Genomic DNA, 26,297 nt, shown 5'->3' with positions numbered 1-26,297 from the left:
AGTTTAATATTTATAGTAAGTTGCGATTTCTAGGAGTTTTAGTTGTAGTTTGATTTCGAAATTTCTTACATAGCTTAGGCCCCATTTGTTAAATATGAAGTCTAAAGATTGAATCTGAAATCTGAAGCTTGAATTTGAAATATGAAGCCTAAATCTAAAATCTGAAGTAAAAAAACTTGTTTGATGATTATGGCCGAAGTCTGAAAATTAAGTATTGAATTCGAAACAATATGTTTGTTAACAAACATCTGAAATGTCTGAAATATGTTAATTTGACACATTTGCCCCTATCTCCCGTTTGAAAATGTTTTACATTATAAAGAAATTATTTTTTATTAAAGGAAAATAAAGTCATTATATTTAATTTAAATAAACTAAAATACTTAATAGAAAATAAAAATATCATTATTCATAAAAAAACTGTTGAGGGTCAAATATTACATATCAGACCCCAGTTATTGTCTGATTTTACGTACATGATAATGCTTAATGTCATATTTTAATTGTGTTTTTATTGCAGGATGTAATCAGGAGTGTGAACTGAAAAATAGCACTAAAAGCGTGAATTTGACACTCCGAAGTTACCAGAGCAAGGGATGCACTTCAGAGAACCAAGACTGAAGAATTTACATGCCAGGGATCCGAGGAAATCAAGCCATTCACATTAAAGAGGCCCGAAATTGGTGAAGAATGCAAGATCACATAGTTCCCGCCATCTGTTGGCTCAAAACTTCATACATGGCCTGAGGTCCATAAATTAACCGTACATATCAAATTTCAGCCCTCGGATCACTATGGAAGTGCCCTAACTGACAGATCAACCCATAAACTGTTGATTCTGGGCCCACCTGATATCTGGAACTACCTCAAATCGGGTCTCAACGCCTTAAATAGGGAGATTCATTGAATGAATGGATTGGATTTTGCAAAAACATTACAGTGGGCCCCGTATGTACAGCGTGTGTACATAATGTACACACGTGCCGCCGTGCACCGAACCGAGTATGGCGGGTCAGCAGGCGTTGACCTGCGTCTTCTTCCCAAAACGGCAATTGCCGTTTTGGCGCTGTGTAATGGACGGACGGCGTCCGTTTTGCGGACGCTAGTGGGCCCTACAGAGTAAGCTTATGTATGATCCAAGCCGTCCATCGTGTAGAGGGCCATGAATACTTCAAACCTATATTGATTGTTTGTACCCATGCAAGCACACGTGGGCGATACAGAGGCCATAAGTGGACTGCCCTGCAACGTTCAAATTGATTTTTGAATGATTTCTTCTCTGTTCTGAGTCAATTGACATTAAAAAACCAACCGTTTCTGACCGAAATTTCAAGGTTAATCTAATGGACGGGGTGGATTTTCTCTAAAACACCTCTGTGGAGCCCACCGATCACGTCAGCGAAGGACGTGCGAAAGGCTATGCACGTCCGCGAAATCTGATTTTTTAGGCGGTTGTGGCCCATCATCTTTGATCATATGGCAAATCTGAACCGTCCATCATGTAGATTACTTAAAAACGTCCTAAGAGACGATGTTTCTTTAGAGATTAAGCGAGAAAAGTGGCAAGTTTGAAGGGTCCGAAGTTTGCTGCGAAAAAGTTTTCGCTGCGCGTGTGTAGCTACTGCGACAGCCTCTTCACCGCCCCTAGCAGCTATAAAAAACGTTCCAGGAGAGCTGGAGAAGGGGAGAAAAGGACGGCAGAGCTCAAGGAAAGGAGAGCTTGGGAATTGGAGGGAGGATTCCACGTAGAGAAGCTGGCTTGCACGTAGAAGAGAAAGACAACGATGTTTGTTTTTATTTATCTATTTTTCCTTGGTTTTAGCATGACCATGCTAGGCTAAACCTCTTAGCTAGGGCTAAGAGGTAAAGCTTATAGCGTGATGGGGGACTCTTTTGCTTGTGTTTTGTATTCATACTGAACTGATAACGATTATAGTTTATTTAAGGGAGTGTTTTTAGTTTTTAATGGTCTGTTGTGACTAAAATTACAATGAGTCTGTAATGGCTTTGAGCATGTTCCTTCCTTTTATGTTATGACGTCAGGAAGCCCTGTTGTTCACCATCGTCAAATTTTTTAGAATATTATTTCTATCTTTCCTGCTTTTTTCCCGTGGATAGAGTTGGGCATCGGTCCGGATCGGATCGAATTGGGTTCAACTCGATCCGATCCGAAATATCAATGATTTGACCCGAACTCGATCCGATCCAGAACCAAATCCGGGTCACCTGACCCAAACCGATTTGCTACATGATTAGCCTGGCTCGAACCGAGTCCGACTCGGTCAGAGAAACCGAGTCGGATCGAGTTGGGTACGATTCGGATAGTATGAATTTCATTCAACTGTTTCATGTGATGTAATCCACTTCAACCTTTAATATATGTCATTTTTTTGCTCAAGGCCTAAAATGATATGTCAAAATGGATGAACAGCTTAGATAAAATATATACATCAAGGTGGGCCCCACATAGCTCTGAAAGAACTTTTCATATACGTATTCATGTTTTTACTGGACATTAACTTGACTTGCATGACAAGAAATTGTGACTTGCTTTTCAAGCAAGCACAGCTTGCACAGTTGTGATTTTATATCGACATTAGCGAGTTATGTGGGTCTAATCATGGGGTATGTGTTATATCCAAACCGTCCATCCATTTGGTGAGCTCATATTAAGGCTTGAGATGAAAAATAAGACAGATCTAACTATCAAGTGGACCACACGAATTGTTTAACAGTGAAAATCATTCTCTGCTGCTATTTGTGGTGTGGTCGAGATGATCTTTGGATATTATTCATTTTTTGGATAATGTCCTATAATGATCTCTTAAAATATATGAACGGTTTAGATATAATAAATACATCACTGTGGGGCCCATATAACTTTGATCTCCTTTGAACTGTTCATACAACTCGGAGCTCGAGGAATGCCTAGAGCTCAAGGAGCGCAGACGCCATATGGGCTACTCGCCTACTCCCCCTGCCACCAGCAAATGGCTCGTGGTCGGTGCTCTGTGGACCCCACCATGATGTATGTGTTTCATCTATGCCCTCCATCTATTTTTATAGATCATTTTATGTTATGAGAAAAAAATTGAGGTGTATAGAATTCTCAAGTGGACCACATTGTAGGAAACAGTGTTGAATGAACGTTGACCATTAAAAACGTTTTGGAGGCCATACAAGTTTTTGATCAAGCTAATATTTATCGTTTCCTTTCATCTGGGTCCTTATGACCTAATCAATAGATTAGATGTCAAATAAACAGTACAGTGGACCTTAGGAGGATTATAATGGTGGCTATCCAATCATTATTGTTTTCTTGTGGTGTGGTCCACCTGAGATTTATATCATTATCATTTTTTTACATGAAGCCCTAAAATGATATGTAAAATGGTTGAATAGAATGGATGAAACACATACCTGATGATGGGGCCGGATCAGGTTCGGTCGGATCGAATCGAATCGGATCGGTCCGAGTAGGTATAGATCCAAACCCGACCCGAAAATCTTTCGGATTTGGACTGCCCTACTCAATCCGCATCGATCCAGGCCGTTGGATCGGTTCAGATCGGGTCGGATCCACCAGATTGGGTCAGGATTGCCAACTCTACCCGTGGATGCAAGAAGTCTATGTGAGGAGTCCAGATAAGCTCCATGGATTACAAGTAGTTATCCTTAGAGGAAGACGTTGATCAACCTCATCACATATATCCTTGCGTCAATTTTGTTGGTGCATCGTGGGAGGGATGCTGATTTCCTAGGAAAGCCTTTAGTAGGAAGTTCCAGCATTGGGAACCTAGGTGGGGCCACCATAATGTTTGCGAGAAATTTATATTATTCATCTGTTTTGTAAGCTCATTTTATACAAAAGTCTAAAAATGAGGTAGATCCAATGCTGTGGCCGAAAATGTGAGGATTTAGCGTCCATAGTTAGAAATATTTGTAGGCCACTTAAGTTTTAAATCAGGCTAATATTTGTGTTTTCAGTTAATCCTAGTAGGAATGACACTATTAACAGGACGGATGGCATGTAAAAATCACTGTTGAGCCTAGGGAGGCTCAACGGTAGGAATTTTCCTACCCCCCTTTTACTTTAGTTTGGCTTACTTGAGTCTATGATCCTGCTCTATTTTGCTCTCAAGTCTTATGATGAGCTCACAAAACTAAACGGGTAAACCGCGTGAATTTCTAAAAAACAACACAGTGGGCTCCACCTATGTTTCCAGGCAGGAAACCTGTGTCCGCGCCGGTAGCTATTCCTGTCAAATCCTACTTTTGCCGTTGATCGCGGACGCAGTTTGGGCAGTGACGCTGCTACTAGCCAGGTGGCTAGTAGTCGGTGCCCTGTGGCCCCAACATGATTAATGTGTTTTATCCATACCGTCCATACATTTTTGCACATCATTGTAATAATTTAACTAGTAAATGAGGTAGATCAAAATCTCAGGCGGACCACACCATGGGAAAACAGTAGTGATTGAATGTCTACCATTAAAAAGCTTCTAAGTTCCACTGTAATGTAATTTACATCCAACCTGTAGATTAGGTCACACAGACCCCTATGGAGACAAGCAAAAAAAAAAAAAAAAAAAAAAAAAAAAACAAATATCAGCTTGATCCAAAACTTTTGGAGCCCCAAAAAGTTTTTAATGGCGAGAGTTCAATCAACACTGTGTGGCCCACTTGAGATTTTGATCTACCTCAGTTTTGGCCTCATATAATAAAATTATCTGGAAAAATGGATGGACCGCATAGATGAGACACATACATCATGTTGGGGCCCACAGACCAATAGCCATGGGCTAGTAGTAAGGTGAGTAGCCAATCCGTTTCCCCCGGTTGACTAGCGAGACTTGCTATGAAGTGACGTAACCAGTTATGTAAGATGTCTGTCTTGTGTCTACACCGTTCGTACATTTTAAAATATCATTTTAAGGCATGAGTCGGAGAATGAGGCTGATAAAAGCTGTAGTGGACCCATCACAGAAAATTATAGAGAAAGTGATTCCTACCGTTGAAACTATCCTAAGGCCCACCATGATGTTTATTTGAAATCCCACCAACTTGATCGAAAACATTTGTGGCCTTCGTAAGCTTTTAATGGTAAGTGTTACTGTCCCACATTAGCACTGGAGCTTTGGATTTGACTTTTTTATTTTTTATTTTGGATCTAACCGTAAAATGACTCTTCGGATTATATGGAACTTGGTAACGTCACTTCGGTAGCCAGCCACTCAGCCTGTCATAGCTAATGGACGTCCCATCCACGTTCGGTGGCGGATTAGATGCTGAAATCTTGAGCAGCCAAACCACTACTGAAGTGACGCCACCATGGACATGATGCATATACTGTTACCCTACCGTCCAAACCATCCGTGGATTTCATTTCATGGCGTGAGAAAAATAATGAGATGATTTGACTTTTTTATTTTTTATTTTGGATCTAACCGTAAAATGACTCTTCGGATTATATGGAACTTGGTAACGTCACTTCGGTAGCCAGCCACTCAGCCTGTCATAGCTAATGGACGTCCCATCCACATTCGGTGGCGGATTAGATGCTGAAATCTTGAGCAGCCAAACCACTACTGAAGTGACGCCACCATAGACTTGATGCATATACGGTTACCCTACCGTCCAAACCATCAGTGGATTTCATTTCATGGCGTGAGAAAAATAATGAGATGATTTGACTTTTTTATTTTTTATTTTGGATCTAACCGTAAAATGACTCTTTGGATTATATGGAACTTGGTAACGTCACTTCGGTAGCCAGCCACTCAGCCTGTCATAGCTAATGGACGTCCCATCCATGTTCGGTGGCGGTTTAGATGCTGAAATCTTGAGCAGCTAAATCACTACTGAAGTGACGCCACCATGGACTTGATGCATATACTATTACCCTACCGTCCAAACCATCAGTGGATTTCATTTCATGGCGTGAGAAAAATAATGAGATGATTTGACTTTTTTATTTTTTATTTTGGATCTAACCGTAAAATGACTCTTCGGATTATATGGAACTTGGTAACGTCACTTCGGTAGCCAGCCACTCAGCCTGTCATAGCTAATGGACGTCCCATCCACGTTCGGTGGCGGATTAGATGCTGAAATCTTGAGCAGCCAAACCACTACTGAAGTGACGCCACCATGGACTTGATGCATATACTGTTACCCTACCGTCCAAACCATCAGTGGATTTCATTTCATGGCGTGAGAAAAATAATGAGATATATCTAAAGTTAAATGGTCCGACTACAAAAAACTGCGGGATCAATTACACTTTTTGCTGAAACATTTATGAGGCCCACCATGATGTATTTTCTTTTTAGATCCAACCTATTCATAAATTAACATAGAGATAGATGAATTAAAAGCAAAAAATATCAACTTGATCGAAAACTTCTGTGGCCCTTAAGAAGTTGTGAAAGGTGGATGTCATTGTCTCCAATTTTTTCTATGGTTTGGCCTACTTAAACTTTAGATCTATCTCATTATTTTTCTCATGCCATAAAACATCTCTCCAAATGAATGGACCGTATGGATACAACACACGCATCATGGTGGGTCCACAGATATTAGTGACGTCACTTCAGTAGGGATTTGGTGACTGAACTTATCAGTATCTAATCCGCGTCCTCCACGTCCTCGCTTCGTCGGAAGATGATAAGGTAGAGCTGGAAGCACGAAACATGGGCAGCCATCTCTCTTCCAGTCGGTTCCGTAGGCACCTTTCCAGTGCCGACCTTGGTGCTGCTAAAAGTCTATAGTAACACATCATGATGCATCTATTCTATCCATACCGTCTATTCATTTTTCCATCTCATTTTAGCTTAAGTACTAAAAAAATTTCAAATAAAAATCTCAGGCGGACCACACCACAGAAAACAGTAGTGATTGAACACACAATTAAAAACTTCTTGGGACCCACAAAAGTTTTAGATCAATATGATATTTGTTTTTTCCCTTCATCCACATCTGTGTGACCTAATCAACAGCTTGGATGGAAAGTAAAAAAATTACAGTGGGCCCTAGTAAGTCTCTAATGGTGAGCTTTCAATCACCACTATTTTCCTTCAGTGGTCCCACGTGAGATTTGGATCTGCCTCATTTTTTACTCACATACCCTAAAAATAATTATCCAAAATGGATGGACGGCATGGATTAAATACATACACCATGGTAGGCCCAGAGAGTACAGTCCAATAGTAATAGGGTGGGTATGCAATCCGAATCCAGATCTAATAATTCCTTGAGTCGTCTTCGGGCAAAAATCTATTATAAAGCATGAGAAACTCAGGGCAATGGTATTGGCTGTCCAAACATAGTTTAATCGAAATATTCAAGATCTTCTTACTTCCATGCCTTTATATTTCTTAGCTAACAAGAAATAAACAAGAAGTGAAAGATAATACAGCTGAAGAGCCTTCGATAGAAATTACAAGAATGTATGTGACAAGGCCTCTTTCAATCTACTCAAAATCTACTGAAGGTGTCCTTACGCCGCCACCAGAAGGTCCCAATTCCGGTTATTTGGTGGTCGCCGATGAAGAATATGAGGCGGAGGCGACGTGTTGTTGGGGGTTGTGTAAAGATACTAAGATCCGAAACCTACCTTTCCCTCAGAACAAGATCCTGACCGTCCGCTACATCCAGCAACATGGTCAGAATACGATGGTGTACAGCGATAAATCATACTTCATCCCAGTTCTTGATCAGCCCTTGTCTTCCAATCGATACTACGTCATACATGCATCTGGGAAATACAAAGGGTAATTCAGTTATTTTTAATTTTATTTGGTGTTTATTTCAATTAAAAATAAAATAGAATGGATCAGAAAAGATGAAAAAATAAAAAATAAAAAATTCTACTACCTATTTGTACCGTGGATATGCCTTGTGTGAATTTTTAGTAAGTAAAAGATATTAAAAATGTATATTGTATTGTATATATTTGGTTTTTACAACTAAAAAATACTTAAATTTATTGATAAATAAGGTTAATATTTCTTTAAGTAAATAACCAAATATGTATTTTTTATTTCCTTCTTGATATTTTTGTTTGATACACGATAAGTAATTGTTTATCATATGGTGACAATTGATATTTAAAACCACGGTCCTAATCAAAGTAGGAGTAATCCCTCTTTCAACCAGCATCCTTTTTTTTCTTTCTTTCTTAGGGAAGATAATTTCTGAGAGGAAAGTTGTTTGTGTTTTTCATTTTCATTTCTTTTTGGAATTTCTGCTTTTGTTAGAGTTCCAAAAACTCATCTAAAGATACTCATGCCTTTTGTCTCTCTCTCTCTTTTTTTTTTTTTTTCCTCATTTAAGTGCTTGTTGGGATTGTAAAAGGTTTTGCTTCCGGTACTTATGCCTCGAATAGTTTATCTAGGTTTCTACTTAATTAGTGCATAAGTATATTTGGCAAATAGCATAGTTAGTAGCCAATAAATTAGGTAAGTTTTTCAAAATTAACCGTGGATTTCTAAATTTTTTCAAAATATTTAAGAAGTTTAAATGATATATAATATGTCAAGTTGTGCCTAATCGAGAATCTTGTCAAGTTCTTTTTTGTCCTAACTGAGTAATGACTAGATCGAGCTTTTATTAAGGTCTTAGGGGTCGCTTGGATGGTGGTAAATGGTTTATGTTGTAAATGACTTACTAGTAAATCACTTAAAGGTTGTAAATGATTTACAGCCAGTTTGTTTGACTTTAAGTTGTAAATAATTTATCAATAAATTATTTACCGTGTTTCGATAACCTGTAAATAGTAAATGAAATCTAATTTATAAGCTATCATTTGAAAAAATAGAGCTGTTGCAATTTTCTCATTTACTGGTAAATGAAATTACTCCCTTTTTATTGGTAAATAAGAAGGAGGCTTTGCTAATAAATCATTTACAAGTAGTAAATAATTTACTCACAAATTAGAACATCCAAACACAAGTAGTAAATGATTTGCTAGTAAATCATTTATTACTTACCCCATTTACTACCATCCAAACAACTCCTTAGTGAAATCTGATTGAGTTGAGTTTTTTCCAAATTTTAAATAACGATTCCAGTAGAAGAAAAAGGAGTCCCATTCCATGGCTTATCTTTCCGAATGAGTAGAGATTCCAAAATTACAGATTTCTTTTCTTTTAAAACAGTCATGAGCCAGGATGCAGCCTGGTACTGTGGTGATTGGTCAAGTGTAGCCGCTAGACCCATTTAGTACTTGACCAGTCCTAGCATGGCTAGGTAAGGTTTTGTATGTTCCTGGCACAGCTTAGCCCTTGATTTTGTATTTGTTTATCTGATCTGTATAACATAGCAAATGTGCAGAACCGTATTAGTATGTTCCACCAAATGAATGGGCTAGCTGGATTGATTCATGTACCAGTGCATCGTTGTGGTGGACCCTACATAACACAATTGATGCACACAATGGACATAGTTAAATTGTCGAACCAAATCTCTGTGCCTCTTGTGACTTCTCTCTTCTTCTTCTTCTTCTTCTTCTTCTTTTTTTTTTTTTCCTTTTGGATTTTTGATTTTGGTTTCGCTCTTTTCTTTTATGATTTTGAGTTGCTTCAATTGATTGTGCGCAAGTGTTTTTATGCAAAGCTATGAATGATTTGTATCTTGCACATATGTTGGAAATCCTTTTAAGGTGTGTTTGGATTCACCCATATCAACTGCTGCATTTTTTGACTGCGATGATTTTAAAATTGCCCAATTCATGAATTTGTATGTGTTAAGCAGGACCTCAGCATTTCTAACAGCATGTTTTGATGGGATTTTCAGGAATGCATGCACATGTTCAAAGGAGGAGGATATGCGCAAATGCTGTTTTTGCATGTGTGTCAATGATGTGAAGCCCAGACCCCTAGACTACAGGGATATGTATCAGCAGGTAGAGATCATTCGCCGACGTAGTGGTCGCTTCGTCGCCAAATCCGTTGCACCAGACGGGTTCCCTCCATCGTTCTTGAGAAGAAAAGGGTGGGAAGTATACACAAAAACTCCCCATGACTTCCAACTAGGCGAGGCTCACGGCATTGATCTCTCTCTTCGCGCCCGTCTTCCAACATTCGACTTCCCAATCTCTAACAAGCATTCTGCGAGCACTGTAGTAGGAAAGTGGTATATCCCTTTCATGTTCATTGTGGAAGATGGTACTAGCTCAAAAGATCAAATAGGAAAGTCCATGTTTTATGAAATGTATCTTGAACAGATGTGGGATGAGATCCACATATGTGAGAACCACAGCACTGAACAAAATGCCGTGGTAGTGAACACGACTGTGCGAAGGGAGACCGCAATGGTCTCTAGTCAGGAAGCCATCCCACGTGTGGTTGATGGGGTGATGTGGTTAAGTGGTCCACCTAATAGCATGGGTGTGGGATTGAGTATGGCAGTTGTTGATAGAATGAAATGGGAAGCTTGTAGAGGAGGTTGGATTGATGGGAATGAGAGAGATTTGAAGGTGGAGAGGGTGGAAGAGTTTGGAGGAGTGAATGGATGGAGGAAGTTTGGTTGTTATATGTTAGTGGAGAGGTTTGTTTTGAGAAGGATGGATGGGAGTTTGGTTCTAACTTATGATTTTAATCACACTCATCTGATTCAATCCAAATGGGAGTAGTTTGTTTTATATATGTTTCATATTTACTTCAGGACTCTAAATTCCATTAGTGTGTACTGGTGTGTTAATGATGTAAAATTTATATGGAGAGTTGTAAGTGGTGTATTGGATTGTCTAATTGGTATGGCCCACTTTTTTATCTAATCTGATCCGTTGTTTTAGTTATCGTTAGTTTGCATGGGAGTTCTAGTAAATCATTTGAGAAACTGATTTGGTAAAAGTATTTCAATGTAGCCTTCTGTTGTTTTTTTTTTTCCTTTTTCTTTTAAGTGTCTCCCTGGCCCAGTGGGCCCTAATGCTAGGTCCAACTCCAGCTTGATTGTTAATCAAACAAAAAACTCAAAGTTAGGCTCAACTAAGGCTGTCGATGGGCTGGGCTGGCCCATCAGGCTTTGAAGTCTCTGCCCAAGGCCGTACTTGGTTTGTAATGTAAGGCCTGATGGCCAAGCTTCTCAATCAGGGTTTGGAACGTATACAGCAGTCTGTAAGTGGTTTGTTAAGGCCCACTTCGTGTAAGACTCTTCCTCTTAGCTTGCAATCAATTTCCAATGCACTTTCTTTGAAACTTCGGACGTCAGAATCCATGTTTCAATTTCAATTTCCAAGCCGTTCTTGTTGATCGATTGCTTCCCTTCTCGGAAGATGATAAGGTAGAGGTTGAAGAAGGAACTATGGCAGAGCCATCTCTCTGCACACACACGTGGCCTCATGATATGTGTGTGTGTGTGTGTGTGTGTATATATAAATCGAGGCCCACCATATAGTTGTCCCTACCATGTTTGGATTGTATTTTAAAAAATCAAATCAAATCAAACCCATTGGATGAACACATCTGTCAGTTTTCATCATTTCCTTCAGTACATGTCAAGCTTTTATTTTCTACGGCAGCTAGATTCAAAGGATCCACTAATCAACGACTAGGATCATCTGAACTGTGTTTTTAAACACTTCCAATCCACAGTAGGAAAACTAGATGAACGGTCCCATGCGGCATGTAACCCTGCTGCTTGTACAATGGAGATGTGGGCGCTACAATATTATGGTACTCCTGACTCTATCGTATAATATAGCTGCTTAAATCAAATGAAAAACTGCAAGGAGACGTCGGAATGGTGAAATCCCACCAATATCAGTGATACCACACCGTAAAATTACAGGCAGCGACTTCAATCGGAATTAAGTATTTTTTCTATTTTACCTAGCTTCTTTAACATGGAAGTTAGCATTATATTAACTACACCGTTGTCAACTAGGACTTGCAATTAAGTATTTTCTATTTTTCCTAGCTTCTTTAGCATAGAAATTAGTAGAATACCTGCACCGTGTCAACTAGGACTTTGTAATAAGGATTTTGTCAAAGTGTCTTAATGTACAATGGCATCAAGTGTTGAGTCATTCTATGAATAGGTTTTGTTAAAATCACTTTTTTCCTATATTTATTTGGCTCCACTGTAACAAGGGTAATATGTTTATTCTTGACATTTAAAAAAAAAAAAAAAAAATCTTGTGTTTAATCAATCAGAATGGCCATCCGTTGATTAAATTTCTCCTGAGCATCCATGAATTTTGATGCAGGGATGAACGTGATGAGGTCGATCACCGTCTTCCTCAAGGATAACTTCTTCGAATCCACGAAGCATCCCCGGACTCCTTACAAAGACTTATCGAATCCACGAGAAAAAAGTAAGAAAATAGAAATAATATTCATGAAAAATCATAAATTGATCGATGATTAAAATAAACGTGTGTACAACCCTTTAAATATGGATACCAAGTCTTGCAAGAAGTTTCAGAATTAAACTATAACTAAAACTCCATAAAATCCATAGCTTACTATAAATAGTAAATTTAATATTTATATTGAGTGTCCTATGTGGGTTAACCACGTTATTCTCTTAATTTTTCTAAACACTTTTCATGTTGGACACAACTCCTAAAGCCCAACGGATGAAGAGTTACAATCAAACCAAAAATTACTAAAAATAGTAAAAACGGAAATAAACATGGAATTCGATCGTTGATCTAATGGAATCTCACAAATTTGGCTTGGGCAACTCGGCTAGGCAGGGTTGGTTGGCTAAAGTAGCTCATCTTATCCCAAAATCATATATAGTACGTCGAGTAACTCATTCCGGTTTGAGAGATATACATGTTTTAAGGTTCTGATGGTCTTGATGATTTCTGCATCCGATTGGGCCTTCTTTGGTCCTTCTTGGACATGAAAGTATCTGTGACCTGTGCTACATCAGTCCCCTCTACTTCAAAAGAAGTCATCCTCAAGTTCTCATCCTGCTTTGGTTCATGATACTCAGTCAGGTGTGCCTTGTAACGATACCCGGATCAAAAGTTATAATCAATTTACGGTCCACCTTCTCTTGGTCCAACCATAATAGGAATGTATATCTGTCACATCCTACATCAAATTTATAAAGTGAATTCTCTTGGGTTGTTTCTAATTTGATCTAATAAGTAGGGGATCTAAAGAGAGAGTCATTAAAATCCATGGTTGGTTCACCTTTCCAATTTAAACTCTAATGTTTCCAACAATTGAAGTCATATGTGGGAGTATTTGATGGTTGTTAGTAAGCGTTATCACCTATAATATAATCACACGTTATCTTCTTAGCTGGTGAATGATAATTGTTCTCCCTCATATAATCACGTGGTGACTTCTTAACTAGTGGAGCTTCATATCTCGGTCGATTTTCGATTGTGGTTTAAGTAAATTTTTGAGGTATTTCTTGCTTCCTAACATAATCATCTGACAACCCTTCAACTAATCCCTCATCTCTTTGAAGTTTATTAAAGTATTCACGTGTCCATTCTGTCATAAACATAATGAAACCCTAATAAATTTTTGAGATTTTTGTTGCTTCCTAATATATTCATCTTACAACCCTTCAACTAATCTCTTATCTCTTTGAAGTTGATTATAGTATTCACGTGTCCATTTTGTCATAAACATGATGAAATCCTAATAAAAATTTTTTAAAGAAAAATTCTACAGCAATAAGGAAAGTAAGTAAATGGAGCAAAGAAGGATGTTATCAAAAGAGAGGAATTAAAATTGAAAATCCTACAAAATCAAAATAATCAAATTATATTATTAATGTTAGAAAGTAAAATAAGAAACCCAAGAAAAAAAAATAAAATTGAAATTAGAAAATTCTAAAAAAATCCCAGGTTATAAAAAATCAAAAAACTAAAACAATCTAACTTGAAAAAAAAATGAACTTATAAAACCTAAACTTAATTATATTCAATACCATTCCCCAACAGCGACACCAAAAACTTATTCATGAACCTCAAGTGCAGTGTTGTGAAGTAGTAATAACTTAGTGACACTGGGGTCAAATCCATAGGGAATGAGAGAACACGGCCTAGAACTAATCTAAGTCTAATTGTTTATCTGGGTTTTAATTTAGTGATTTAGAAGTTGTTTAAAAAAAATAAAGAAACAACTAAGGATCCAAGAATCCACTCATAACAATCACAATATTCAATTAACTAATTGAATAGATAACTCAATTGGAATCGAAGTCCTATCACATCCAATCGGAAGATAATTTTGTTTAACTATCATTCAGGTATCAAAACAGATTTGAACTTCAATTGAATTGGTTCCCTCATAAATCACCAATGTATTGATCACAGGGAATTCAAGGCATTTATCGTGCTCAGAGTCAACAATAGATCAATGGATTTTACAAATTAATCCATTACAAAGCAAGTAAAAACATATCAGAAGTCTTCCTTAGCATCCAAAGTGCCAGGAGTCGACAATGGATTAAATCAAATTGAAAATATTTCTTCATTCAAACCAAATATTAATGAATTATTCAACATATAAATCAATTAACTTGAATCAAAGTAAACTAAACATTAAGAAGAACTACAAGCTTCACCCCTTAGCCTTAGATAAGAGATTAGCTGGTCATAGCTAACTCAAAAATAAAAGAAAAACTAAAATATCTAATAGAACCCGTGAAGAAATTGAAGAAGAAGAATGTTGTCAGTGCTCCACCTAAGCCTTCTCTCAATTTCCAAATCCTATAATATGATTTAGAACGTCTTAGGGACTTTAATTTATAGTTTTGAAACACCAAATTTCATACCACCTCGAAAAAATTGCAAACCAACTTTGAATTTATGCAGTCGTACGTACCTTCCATGACACATTTGATGATATTGAAGCTCTTCGATGACATCGAAGAATATGTCCAATAACTAACTTGTAAAATTCATGACTTTTTTGATAGAATCGAAGAGGGTTCGATGAGATTGAAATTACCTTCGATGGCATTGAAACTATCCTCGATGGCATCGAATGACTGTTTTTACAATTTTTGAGGATTTTGTCTTCTGGTCCCTAGAATTTCAGCATATGATTTTTTTAACCCTGAATTTTCATGATTCTTTTTCTTTAGTTTTTATACTTCAAATATTCGATTTCCTTTCTTCCTCACTTTGTTTCCTTGAATCTTTAGTAATTGAATTCTTCAATATTGTTCATTGTAGATCTAATACTTCACTTGGTTATATCTTTGAGCATTAAATCATCATTTTAAGCACATTCATCTTAGGCTTTTGAATCACTTCGCATGATGAAAACGTATATAATTAAATTAAATTAACACTTAAATACAAGAAAATCTAATGTAATTGAAGGGTTAAATATGCAATATATTTGAGTCTCAACACCATCCTAGTCCTGTATTCCTCCACATCTCTTTCTATGATGTTAAGTTGGTTAGATTTTGCTTGGAAGAATAAGGTAAGCGTAAATACTATGTTACAATTGACCATAATTGGTGTCAAAGTTCTAAAAGTTATATTGGTCTTCTCTAAATTAGTTATGGCCAATTCTTCAATGATTTGTTTCTCATTTATGGTAAAACCAACCGAGGACTCCACACATTAGGGGTCACTACCATACCCCAAGAGCATATGTCATTGGCCATTACTTCCTCAATCAAGTGTACTTGGTCTTTCAAGAGCTCTTCATTGCTTAGGAAATCACTGAATCGCTACATCATTATTAATCTTCTCCATGAGGTCAGCTTGTTTGTGACCTCTGTCGAGTGATTAGTTCAACCTTAGGTTAGACTAAACCCACCTTCAATTAACACTTCATTAATTGAAGTATTAATAAGGTTTCTCTATGGATGATTTGTTTTATTTTTTATATGTGATTGTTGTGGATAACCTGTGAGGGATTTTCCTCACTCTGGTAGCAATTAATGCTATCTAAATATACTTAAATGATGGAGGTGGCAATCCCATAGATAAACTCCAGGGAGCGGAGTACGTTAGTTTGTGGCAGCAGATGGTAGACGATGAAACTAAGATGGCCTTGATTTACCTATTTTAGCTTTCCTTAATCTTAGGCATTGATTTAAATTTCAAAAATGTGATAAGTCCCCTTTTGGGAGGACAAACTAGAACATATATAGTTAATTGGATTTTGATTGCTTTAAGCTTAGTTAGTTGATTGGAATAAGGTTACCCTTCCATATTTTATGCCATGAATGCTATACTATTGTGAATGTTATGAATATTAAGAAATATATAAAGATATCATACTTAACATTTCCATATTAACATTTGAAAACTCGACTTCTCATGTTGCCGGCTAGAGTCAAAATTTCAAGACGTTATAAGGTAGGCCCCACACAATAAACGGTCCACAATGAACACAAGTCCAAGGTGGGTCCAACATAATGCACCATCAATATCAAATGTTGAGCCCATGTGCTAGAAGGTAGATATTAAGGGTAGACCAAACAAACCGTTTGAGGAATAATTAAGTAGATATCAAGATTAATATATTAAATGTATAAGTAGCTTATGTAAAGTAAATGTACGATCTAGACACCCCGCCCCCTTTGTGAAGGGCACGGATTGGATACTGACAAGGTCAGTAGCCAAATCACTACTAAAGTGACATTACCAAGCTCTGTAGATCTTACCATGATGCATGTGTTATATCCATACCGTCCAACCATTTTTAGAGATGTTGCATGGCATTACAAAGAGAATGAGATAGATTTAAAGTTCGACCCCACCATAGGAAGTAGTGAGAAAGTGACATCCACCGTTTAAAACTTCTTAGGGGCCATAGTAGTTTCCAATCAGGCTATATATATAGTCCACTTGAGCTTGGGATATGCTTCAATTTTGGGCTCATGCCGTAAGATTATCTTGTAAAACGGATGGATGGTGGGGATAAGACACATACATCAAGGTGGGCCCCACGGTGTTTTCTAAGTACGCTATGGGAGTTGCTGACTACGCAATCCGCTTCCGGTCAAATCCTACTTTTGTTGGACCTGGATTGCGTCCTACCCCGCCCGTGTCCACTGGGAACGGGCAGGAGCTTTGAGTGGCAATCGTGATGCATGGGTATTATCTACACCGTTCATCCATTTTTTTGTATCATTTTAGGGTACAAGTAAAAAAATAGGCAGATAAAAGGCTGAAGTGGACTACACAATGGGGATTAAACTCATACCATTGAAAACTTCACGGGCCACAGAAGTTTTGGATAGAGCTGATATTTGTGTTTTATCTTCATACCGGTCTAGCTAACTTTATGAATAGGTTGGATGGAAAATAAACATCACGGTAGGCCCTATAAAAGTTTCAACGTATCACCGGTGCTTCCTATGGTGTGGTCTACTTGATCGTTGGATCTACCTCATTTTTTGGATTATACCTTAAAATGATACAAAAAAAAAAAAGAAAAAGGATGGACAGTGTTGATAAGATCCATACATCACGGTGGCGTGAAAATGGATGAACGGTGTGGATAAGATCCATACAGCACGGTGGCCAGTTAAAGAACCTGCCCGTTCCAAGCTGGAGACGGGCGGGGGTAGGACGCAATCCGCGTCCAGTCAAATCCTACTTTCGTTGCTGGGTCACCGCTCCCTTGCCGACCTCGGTGCTGGTAAAAATCTGTTGGCACATCACGGTGTACCTATTCTATGCACGCGGTTTACCCATTTTTCCATCTCATTTTTAGGCATGAACCTAAAATGATTCAAATACAAATCTCAGGTGGACCACACCACAGGAAACAATGGTGACTGAACACACCATTAACCACAAAAGTTTTGGATCAGGCTGATATTTGGGAAGCGGATTGGCTGGTGTACCACACACCACATGTAGTGACGTAAGCAAGTTCTGTGGGTCCCATCATCAGGTATGTGTTATATCCAAACCGTCCATCCATTTTTCAAGCTCATATTAAGGCTTTAGCAGAAAAATAAGACAGATCTAAAGATCAATTGGACCACGCTGAAAAAAGCAGTTGGGGATTGAACGTCTACCATTGAAACCATTTTTGGGGTTACAGAAGTTTCAGATCAATATGAAATTTGTTTTTACTCTTCATCCATGTATTTGTGACCTTATTAACAGATTGGATGGAAAATAAACGTTATGGTGGGTCTTATGAATTTTTTAACGGTGAAAATCATTATCCTCGCTGCTATTTTTGGTGGTGTGGTCCACTTGAGCTTTGTATATGATTCGTTTTTTATTTAATGCTCTAAAATGATCTAGAAAATGGATGAATGGTGTGGATGTAATAAATACATCATTGTGGGGCCCATGCAACTTTGATCTACTTTGAACGTTTACATCATTGTCGGGCCCATGTAACTTTTATCTACTTTGAACGTTCGTACAACAGGGAGGTCGAGGAGCGTGGCGCTCGTCTTCGCACGCTACACCAGCTATATATGGGCGCGGATTGGATACTGACAAGGTCCGTAGCTAAATCCCTACTGAAGTGACGTCACCAAGCTCTGTGGACCCCACCATGATGCGTGTGTTGTATCCATACCGTCCAACCATTTTAAGAGATCGCTTTATGGTATTACAAAGAGAATGAGATGGATCTCAATTTCAAGTGGACCCACCACAGAAAACCGTGGGAGCCGTCACACACCCACCGTTGAAACATTTATAGGGCCCAAAGTGATGTATTTTTGAGATCCATCCTATTCATAAGTTAACATAGAGATAGATGAAGTGAAAAAAAAAATATCAGCTTCATCGGAAACTACTGTGGCCCCTAAGAAGTTTTGAACGGTGGATGTCACTGTCCCCACTATTTTCTATGGTGGGGTCCACTTGAACTTTAGATATATCTCATTCTCTTTTTAATGCCATAAAACGATCTCTAAAAATGTTTGGACGGTATGGATACAACACACGCATCATGGTGGGGTCGACAGAGCTTGGTGACGTCACTTGTGTAGCCTTTTGGCTACTGACCTTGTCAGTATCCAATCCGCACCCGCCTTCATCCAGGTCTGTGTCACCTAATCAATAGATTGGATGGTAAGTAAACATTACAGTGGGCCCTAGGAAGTCTCTAATGGTGGGCTTTCAATGACCGCCCTGTATACCTGCGGTGGTCCCACCTGAGATTTAGATCTGCCTCATTTTTGTGATTATACCCTAAAATAATTATCCGAAATGGATGGAAATCCTAGATAAAATACATACATCATGGTGGGCCTCACAGAGCATAGTCCAGTAGTGATAGCGAAGGTTGGTATGCAATCCCCATCCAAATCTAATGGCTATGATCCTATTGCAATTCCTCGAGTCGTCTTCTGGCAAAACTCTATTATAAAGCATGAGAAACTCATAAGAAACTCGGGTCAATGGGATTAGCGGTCCAAACGTAGTTTCATTGAAACATTCAACATCTTCTTACTTTCATGCCTTTATATTTCATATATAGCCAGCAAGGAACAAACAAGAAGTGAAAGATAACACAACTGAAGAGCCTCAATAGAAATTACAAAAATGTATGTGACAAGGCCTCTTTCAATCTACTCAAAATCTACTGAAGCTGCCCTTACGCCACCACCAGAAGGTCCCAATTCCGGTTGTTTCGTGGTCGCCGACGAAGAATATGAGGCGGAGGCGACGTGTTGTTGGGGGCTGTGTAAACATATTAATTATAATTATATCCGAAACCTACCTTTCCCTCGGAACAAGATCCTGACCGTCCGCTACACCCAGCACCATGCCTCAAGCCAGAACCAAGGCAATAGTAGCACGACGTATAGCGATGAGGCCTACTTCATCCCAGTTCTTGATCAGCCATTGTCTTCTAATCGATGCTACGTTATACAGGCATCTGGGAAGCACAAAGGGTAATTCAGTTATTTTTAGTTCCATTTTGTGTTCATTTGTATAGATTTTTGTATATGATTAAGATCTTGTAATTACTGTGTGCTGACATCGACTGCCATCACTTTGTGAATGAGATGATTTTAGAATCACTCAATTCACGAATTTGTATGTGTTCAAGCAAGACCTCACCATTTCTAACAGTATGTTTTGATGGGCTTTTCAGGAATGCATGCACATGTTCAAGGGAGGAGGATATGAACACGTTGTTTTTGCATATAATGATGTGAAGCCAAGAGCTCTAGACCACAGGGATACGTATCAGCAGGTAGAGATCATTCACCAACGTGGTGGTTGCCAAGTCGCCAAATCCATCGCACCAGATGGGTTCCCTCCATTGTTCTTGAGAAGAGAAGGGTGGGAAGTATACACAGAAACTCCCCACGATTTCCAACTAGGCGAGGCTCACGGCATTGATCTCTCTTTACGTGCCCGTCTGCCAGAATGTTATTTTTTGAAGAGTTGAACACGACAAGTAAATGTAATTATATTTATTACAAATACTTGTACACAACAAGGGTGTACTTTACAACACTCACAAACTATCACTCTTGAATGACAACTCTCACACACAAGGAAAAACTCTTTTGAACTCTTAATACTTGGACACTTTGCTTTCACTCTTGAACTCACTCTTTATTGTTTATGTGTGTACATAATGAGTCACTTCCTATATTTATAGAAGACTATAGAAGATTCTAGAATCAACATAACTCTATAGAGTTCTAGAAGCTTCCAAATATTCTATAAGGTTCTATTATATTCCAGAATATTTTAAGAGAATCCGGAAGGTTATAGTATAGTCCGGAATATTCTGGAAGAGTCAAGAAAACTCTATCAAACTCTAGAAGTTTTTGAAAGATTCTAGAAAATTCTAGAATTTTTCAGAAATGTCTGGAAGTTTCCGGAAGACTCCGGAATATTCAAGAGAGGTGGTGATGACATTTAACACTCCCCCTCAGCACCAACTCTCACAATTCTGCCTTGGTCATCATGCCAAGTTGCTTTCTGAATTCGGTGAACTTAGCATTGCTAAGTCCTTTCGGGAATATATCTGCAACTTGGTTGTCGGTCTTCACATGACTCATCTCGATTTCTCCTTGAAGTACCTTCTCTCTCACAAAGTGATAGTGTACCTCCACATGCTTGGTCCTGGCATGAAACACTGGATTCTCAGCCAAGCAGATTGCTGATTGATTGTCGCAGCGCAATATCATTGGATAATCATCTGGTTGATGAAGATCCCTCATTAACTGCATAAGCCATGTGCTTTCTTGTGCTGCCATTGCCATTGCTCTGTATTCAGCCTCCGTGGTTGATAAAGATACTGTAGGTTGTCTCTTGCTACACCAAGAGATTGCTCCTGAGCCAAGGTTGAATACGTATCCAGTAGTTGATCATCGTATGCCATGATCACCACCATAGTCAGCATCGCAGTACCCAACTTTCTTGCATGCTTCACCTTTCTTGTACAATAAACCAAGGTTTATCGTACCCTTCACATACCTCAGTATTCGACGTACTGCTTCAAGATGCGGCTTCTTTGGTGTTTGCATGAACCAGCTAACCACACCAACTACATAAGCTATATCTGGTCGCGATAATGTAAGGTAGATTAGACTACCAACTATTTGTCGGTACATAGTTGCATCTTCCAAGTCTTTTCCTTCTTCCGAACATAGCCTGGCATTAGCCTCCATAGGTGTGGCAATTGGCTTGCATTCGAGCATCCCATATTTCTTTAATAGGTCTTTGGCATACTTCTGCTGACAGAGGAATATGCCTTTGTTGCTTCGGTCAATCTCCAGCCCAAGAAAATGCTTCAGTTCTCCAAGTTCCTTCATTTGGAATCGCACGGACAAGTTCTCTCTTGTCCTTTCAATCTCACCGTCATCATCTCCAGTGATGATCAAGTCATCCACGTACACTAGCACTATTGCTAGTTTACCTTCCTGGAATTTTACAAAGAGACTGGAGTCCGCAGGTGCCACCGAGAACCCGCTTTGCACTAGGAATTCCCCTATCTTGCCGTACCATGCCCTCGGTGCTTGTTTAAGCCCATACAAGGCCTTCTTTAGTTTGCAGACATAATCCTGATGCCTTTTACTCTGGAAACCACTTGGCTGCTCCATGTAGATATCTCGATCAATTTCTCCATGTAGAAAGGCATTCTTCACATCCATCTGCCACAGCTTCCAAGATTTGCTCGCTGCAAGTGCTAGTAGTACTCGCACCGTTGTAATTTTTGCTACTAGGCTAAAAGTCTCATCATAGTCCAACCCATATTCTTGTGAGAATCCTCTAGCCACTAGTTGAGCTTTGTACCTTTCTATTGATCCATCGGGGCGAGTCTTGACTTTGTACACCCATTTGCATGATATCGGCTTCACATCCTTGAGTTTTGGAACTAGTTCCCAAGTCTGATTTTGGTTCAATGCCTTAATCTCTTCTTCCATCGCCTTCTGCCATTTTATGTCTCGGGATACTTCTTCAAATGTCATTAACTCTTTCACAATCTTTTCTTCTGCTAAGGCAGCATCCATGTATCTTGGGTTAGGCTTTCTCTGTCTAGTCGACCTCCTAAGTGGTGGGTTGTCTACCGCAACCTCCTATTGACTCAGGCGAAGCTCTTCTAGACTACTTTGATGTACTCTAGTTTGCCAAGGACTCATCAATTTATCTAGTGTTCCAGATAGATTAGGCACTTGTTCACCATCTCGTGTTGTAGGCGTCAACTCCTTGGTTGAACTAGGAGATTCTTCTCCTTCCCTTGTCTCCCCCATCTTCTCATGCAGTTCATCTTCTAAGTCTTGAGAGTTTGGCAGCTCCTCCTTCAGTGGCGACCACCATGATGAGGCTTCATCAAAGACAACATTTTTGGATATGTAGCACCTACCAGTTGCAGGGTTGTAATATTTTCACCCTTTCTTTTCACTGCTATAGCCCAAAAAGATGCAATGAATCACCTTCTTATCGAACTTGCTACGCAAGTGATCAGGCACAAACACATAGCATACACATCCGAAGACTCGGAAGTGACTCACCTTGGGCTTTATGTTCCATAGCTTCTCGAAGGGTGAGACAAAGCCTAGTTTTGCCTGTGGTAGCCTATTGATCACATAAGCTGTTGTTTGCATGCACTCTGTCCAAAATCGGCTGGGCACATTCTTAGCATGTAGCATGCTTCGACATATCTCTGCAAGGTGACGATTTTTTCTTTTAGCAATACCGTTTCTTTCAGTCAATTGTCGTCGAATTCTACACTCTTTTAAATAATTTGAGAACTCATTTGACATATACTCTCCACCATTATCCGTTCGCAAGCATCGGATCCTTCTATCGAACTCACTTTCAACCTTCTTCCGAAATTCTTTAAATTTTGATCTAGTTTCTGACTTCTCTTTCATGAAGTAAACTCAAACGTGCCTTGAGAAATCATCAATGAAGGTCACCATGTAACGGATGCCACTAATCGATGCCTATTTTACCCGTCTGAACACGTCTGAGTGGACAAGTTCCAAGGGTTCTTTAGCTCTAAACTTTAACTCTTCATATGACAATTGGTGTGCTTTGCCATATTGACACCCTGCACAAATTATATCTTCTCGAATATTCAGCTAGGGAAGATCTTTGAGCATAGCCTTCTTCATCATTATCTTCAGCTTATGATAACTCACATGCCCTAAACGTGCATGCCAGAGATCTGCAGTCTCATTTTTTCGAGTCTTATCTACATAAGCTGATTCAACTAACATTATATAGATTACTCCAAGCATCGTCCTTCCATGATAGGTGTACCTAACGGTTTAAGGTTTCGGTACACCTTAACATCCTTCGGTCCAAATACCACATAATTACCAAAAGATGTCAGTTGCGATATTGACAACAGGTTTTTCTTCATCTTTGGCACGTGATAAACATTTTGCAACTTTACTTGATTAGGGCTAAATCAAGGTGTGATAGTAGTCGTGCCTACGTGAGTTATCGGCAACCTTGAATTATTAGTTGTTACCACCACCCGATCTCCTTTATAGGCTGATAAACTTGACAGTTTCTTCTTATCACCTGTCATGTGATTTGAACATCCTGAATCAACGATCCAATCATCATTGTAGTTGATAGCTCCTTGATTGGAAACTGCGGCAAGGGCTATTTCACCCGTCTCTGTCACTATTGAGGAAGCAGTTTCTACGTCAGTGACTGTGTTAGACTGCTTGAGTGGTTTATCAAAATCTATCTCCTTCTCTGAACAATCTCCTTGGGTGGTGGACATTAACTCATTCTCCAAATATTGAAGTCGAGCATCATTTGTTTTTTAAAACAATGATACAAAGGTATCCCATGCCATCTTGGGTGTGTCGTCATCCTTAATTCGCCCGAGCAACTCATTCTCAATGGTTGACTTGAGCACGTACATTTCCTTCCCGACCTTAATCTTCCACTTTTAGAGTACTTCAACATTTTCCTTAGGAGGTGGGGTAATTTTATTCTCATTAACAACCTCCCACAAGTCCCGCCCTTCAAGGTATGACTTAATGCGACTCCTCCAACTTTGATAGTTGTGGTTGTTAAGCCTCGTAACTCCACTCGTTGTGTTCACAAGATCCACCATCGTGACTTAATGTGATTATCACTCCCTTTACCAAGCAAGCCAACAAACTTCACAGTCTCTAAACCGTGCACAATCACCTTAAAAACGGATCCCGACCAAATCTTACTCTGATACCAAATTGAAGAGTTGAATACGACAAGTAAATGTAATTATATTTATTACAAATACTTATACACAACAAGAGTACACTTTACAACACTCACAAACTATCACTCTTGAACGACAACTCTTACACACAAGGAAAAACTCTTTTGAACTCTTAATACTTGGACACCTTGCTTTCACTCTTGAACTCACTCTTTGTTGTTTATGTGTGTACATAATGAGACTCTTCCCATATTTATAGAGGGCTATGGAAGATTCTAGAATCAACACAACTCTATAAAGAGTTCTAAAAGCTTCCAAATATCTTATAAGGTTTCATCATATTCCGAAACTTTTTAAGAGAATCCGGAAGGTTCTATCATAGTCCGGAACATTCCGGAAGAGTCAAGAAGACTATCAAACTCTAGAAGTTTCTGGAAGATTCTGGAAAATTCTAGAATTTTTCGACATTGATCTCTCTTTACGTGCCCGTCTGCCAGCATTCGACTTCCCAATCTCTAACAAGCATTCGACGAGCATTGTAGTAGGAAAGTGGTACATCCCTTTCGTGTTCATTAAGGAAGATGGTACAAGCTCAAAAGATGAAATGAAAAAGTCCATGTTTTACGAGATGTATCTTGAACAGATGTGGGATGAGATCCACATGTGTGAGAACCACAGCACCGAGCAGAATGTCCTGGTAGTGAATACGACTGTGAGAAGGGAGATGGCTATGGTCTCTCGGCAGGAAGCCATCCCACGTGTGGTTGATGGGGTGATGTGGTTAACTGGTCCACCTAATAGCATGGGTGTGGGATTGAGTATGGCAGTTGTAGATAGAATGAAATGGGAAGCTTGTAGAGGAGGTTGGATTGATGGGAATGAGAGAGATTTGAAGGTGGAGAGAGTGGAAGAGTTTGGAGGAGTGAATGGATTGAGGAAGTTTGGTTGTTATATGTAAGTGGAGAGGTTTGTTTTGAGAAGGATGGATGGGAGTTTAGTTCTAACTTATGATTTTAATCACACTCATCTGATTCAATCCAAGTGGGAGTAGTTTGGTTTATGTATGTTTCATATTTGCTTTAGGACTCTCGATTCCATCAGTGTGAACTAGTATATGTTAATGATGTGTGTAAAATTTATATAAATGATTGTAAGTGATGGATAAGATTGTCTAATTATTTTGCCTTTTTTTTTTTTTTGTGGGGATCTATGGATGGCCCACTTTTTTGCCTAATCTGATCCGTTGTTTCAGCGTCGCATATACGATGATGGTTAGTCTGCGTGGTAGTTCTAGTAAATCATTTGAGAACCTGATTTGATAAAAGTATTTCAATGTAGCTAGCCTTTGGTTTTCTTTTTTCATTTGAAGTGTCTAGTTGGGCCAGTGGGCCTTAAAGCTAGGCTGGCCCGTCAGGATTTTCTATCGTCTAAGCTTTGAAGTCATAACATGGCTTGTTGCCATTGCCAATGATGTTTTTAAAGTAAGTCATACTAGAAGGCTGGAGTTAACCTCGCAGTTACATCAGTCACATAAAACCTGGTGCAATCTCTTAGCTGGAGATCGGGAGGCTTCTTTAATTTGCCCTCGTGCGTCATTCGTGGTCTCGATTCTTTAGCAATAATCAGGTTTTGGCTTTCACCTCGTTGGTTGGTAGCCATGATTTAGCTTGCGGCCGGGCTGTTGGCTCTAGCCTATCGCAGGATCAACCTTCAACCTTACGGCATCGAGCTTCCAAAGGTTATGCTTGG

The 26,297-nt window shown here is 39.0% G+C and overlaps 1 protein-coding gene and 1 pseudogene across 1 annotated transcript; both read left to right on the top strand.

The window, feature by feature from the left end:
- The first annotated feature begins 7,298 nt into the window (after positions 1-7,298).
- Positions 7,299-10,751, top strand: LOC131257974 (uncharacterized). The gene is made up of 2 exons (XM_058258971.1): positions 7,299-7,772; positions 9,796-10,751. Exons 1-2 carry the CDS (start codon positions 7,447-7,449, stop codon positions 10,631-10,633), a joined length of 1,164 nt encoding a protein of 387 aa, XP_058114954.1. The 5' UTR covers positions 7,299-7,446; the 3' UTR covers positions 10,634-10,751.
- An 8,612-nt stretch (positions 10,752-19,363) lies between these two features.
- LOC131217341 (uncharacterized) lies at positions 19,364-25,777 on the top strand (annotated as a pseudogene).
- The last annotated feature ends 520 nt before the right edge of the window (positions 25,778-26,297 follow it).

This window comes from Magnolia sinica, chromosome 10 (assembly GCF_029962835.1).
Source record: "Magnolia sinica isolate HGM2019 chromosome 10, MsV1, whole genome shotgun sequence".
Taxonomy (NCBI): domain Eukaryota; kingdom Viridiplantae; phylum Streptophyta; class Magnoliopsida; order Magnoliales; family Magnoliaceae; genus Magnolia; species Magnolia sinica.
Note: the sequence above shows the minus strand (reverse complement) of the source record. Positions and strands in the feature narration are given on the sequence as shown.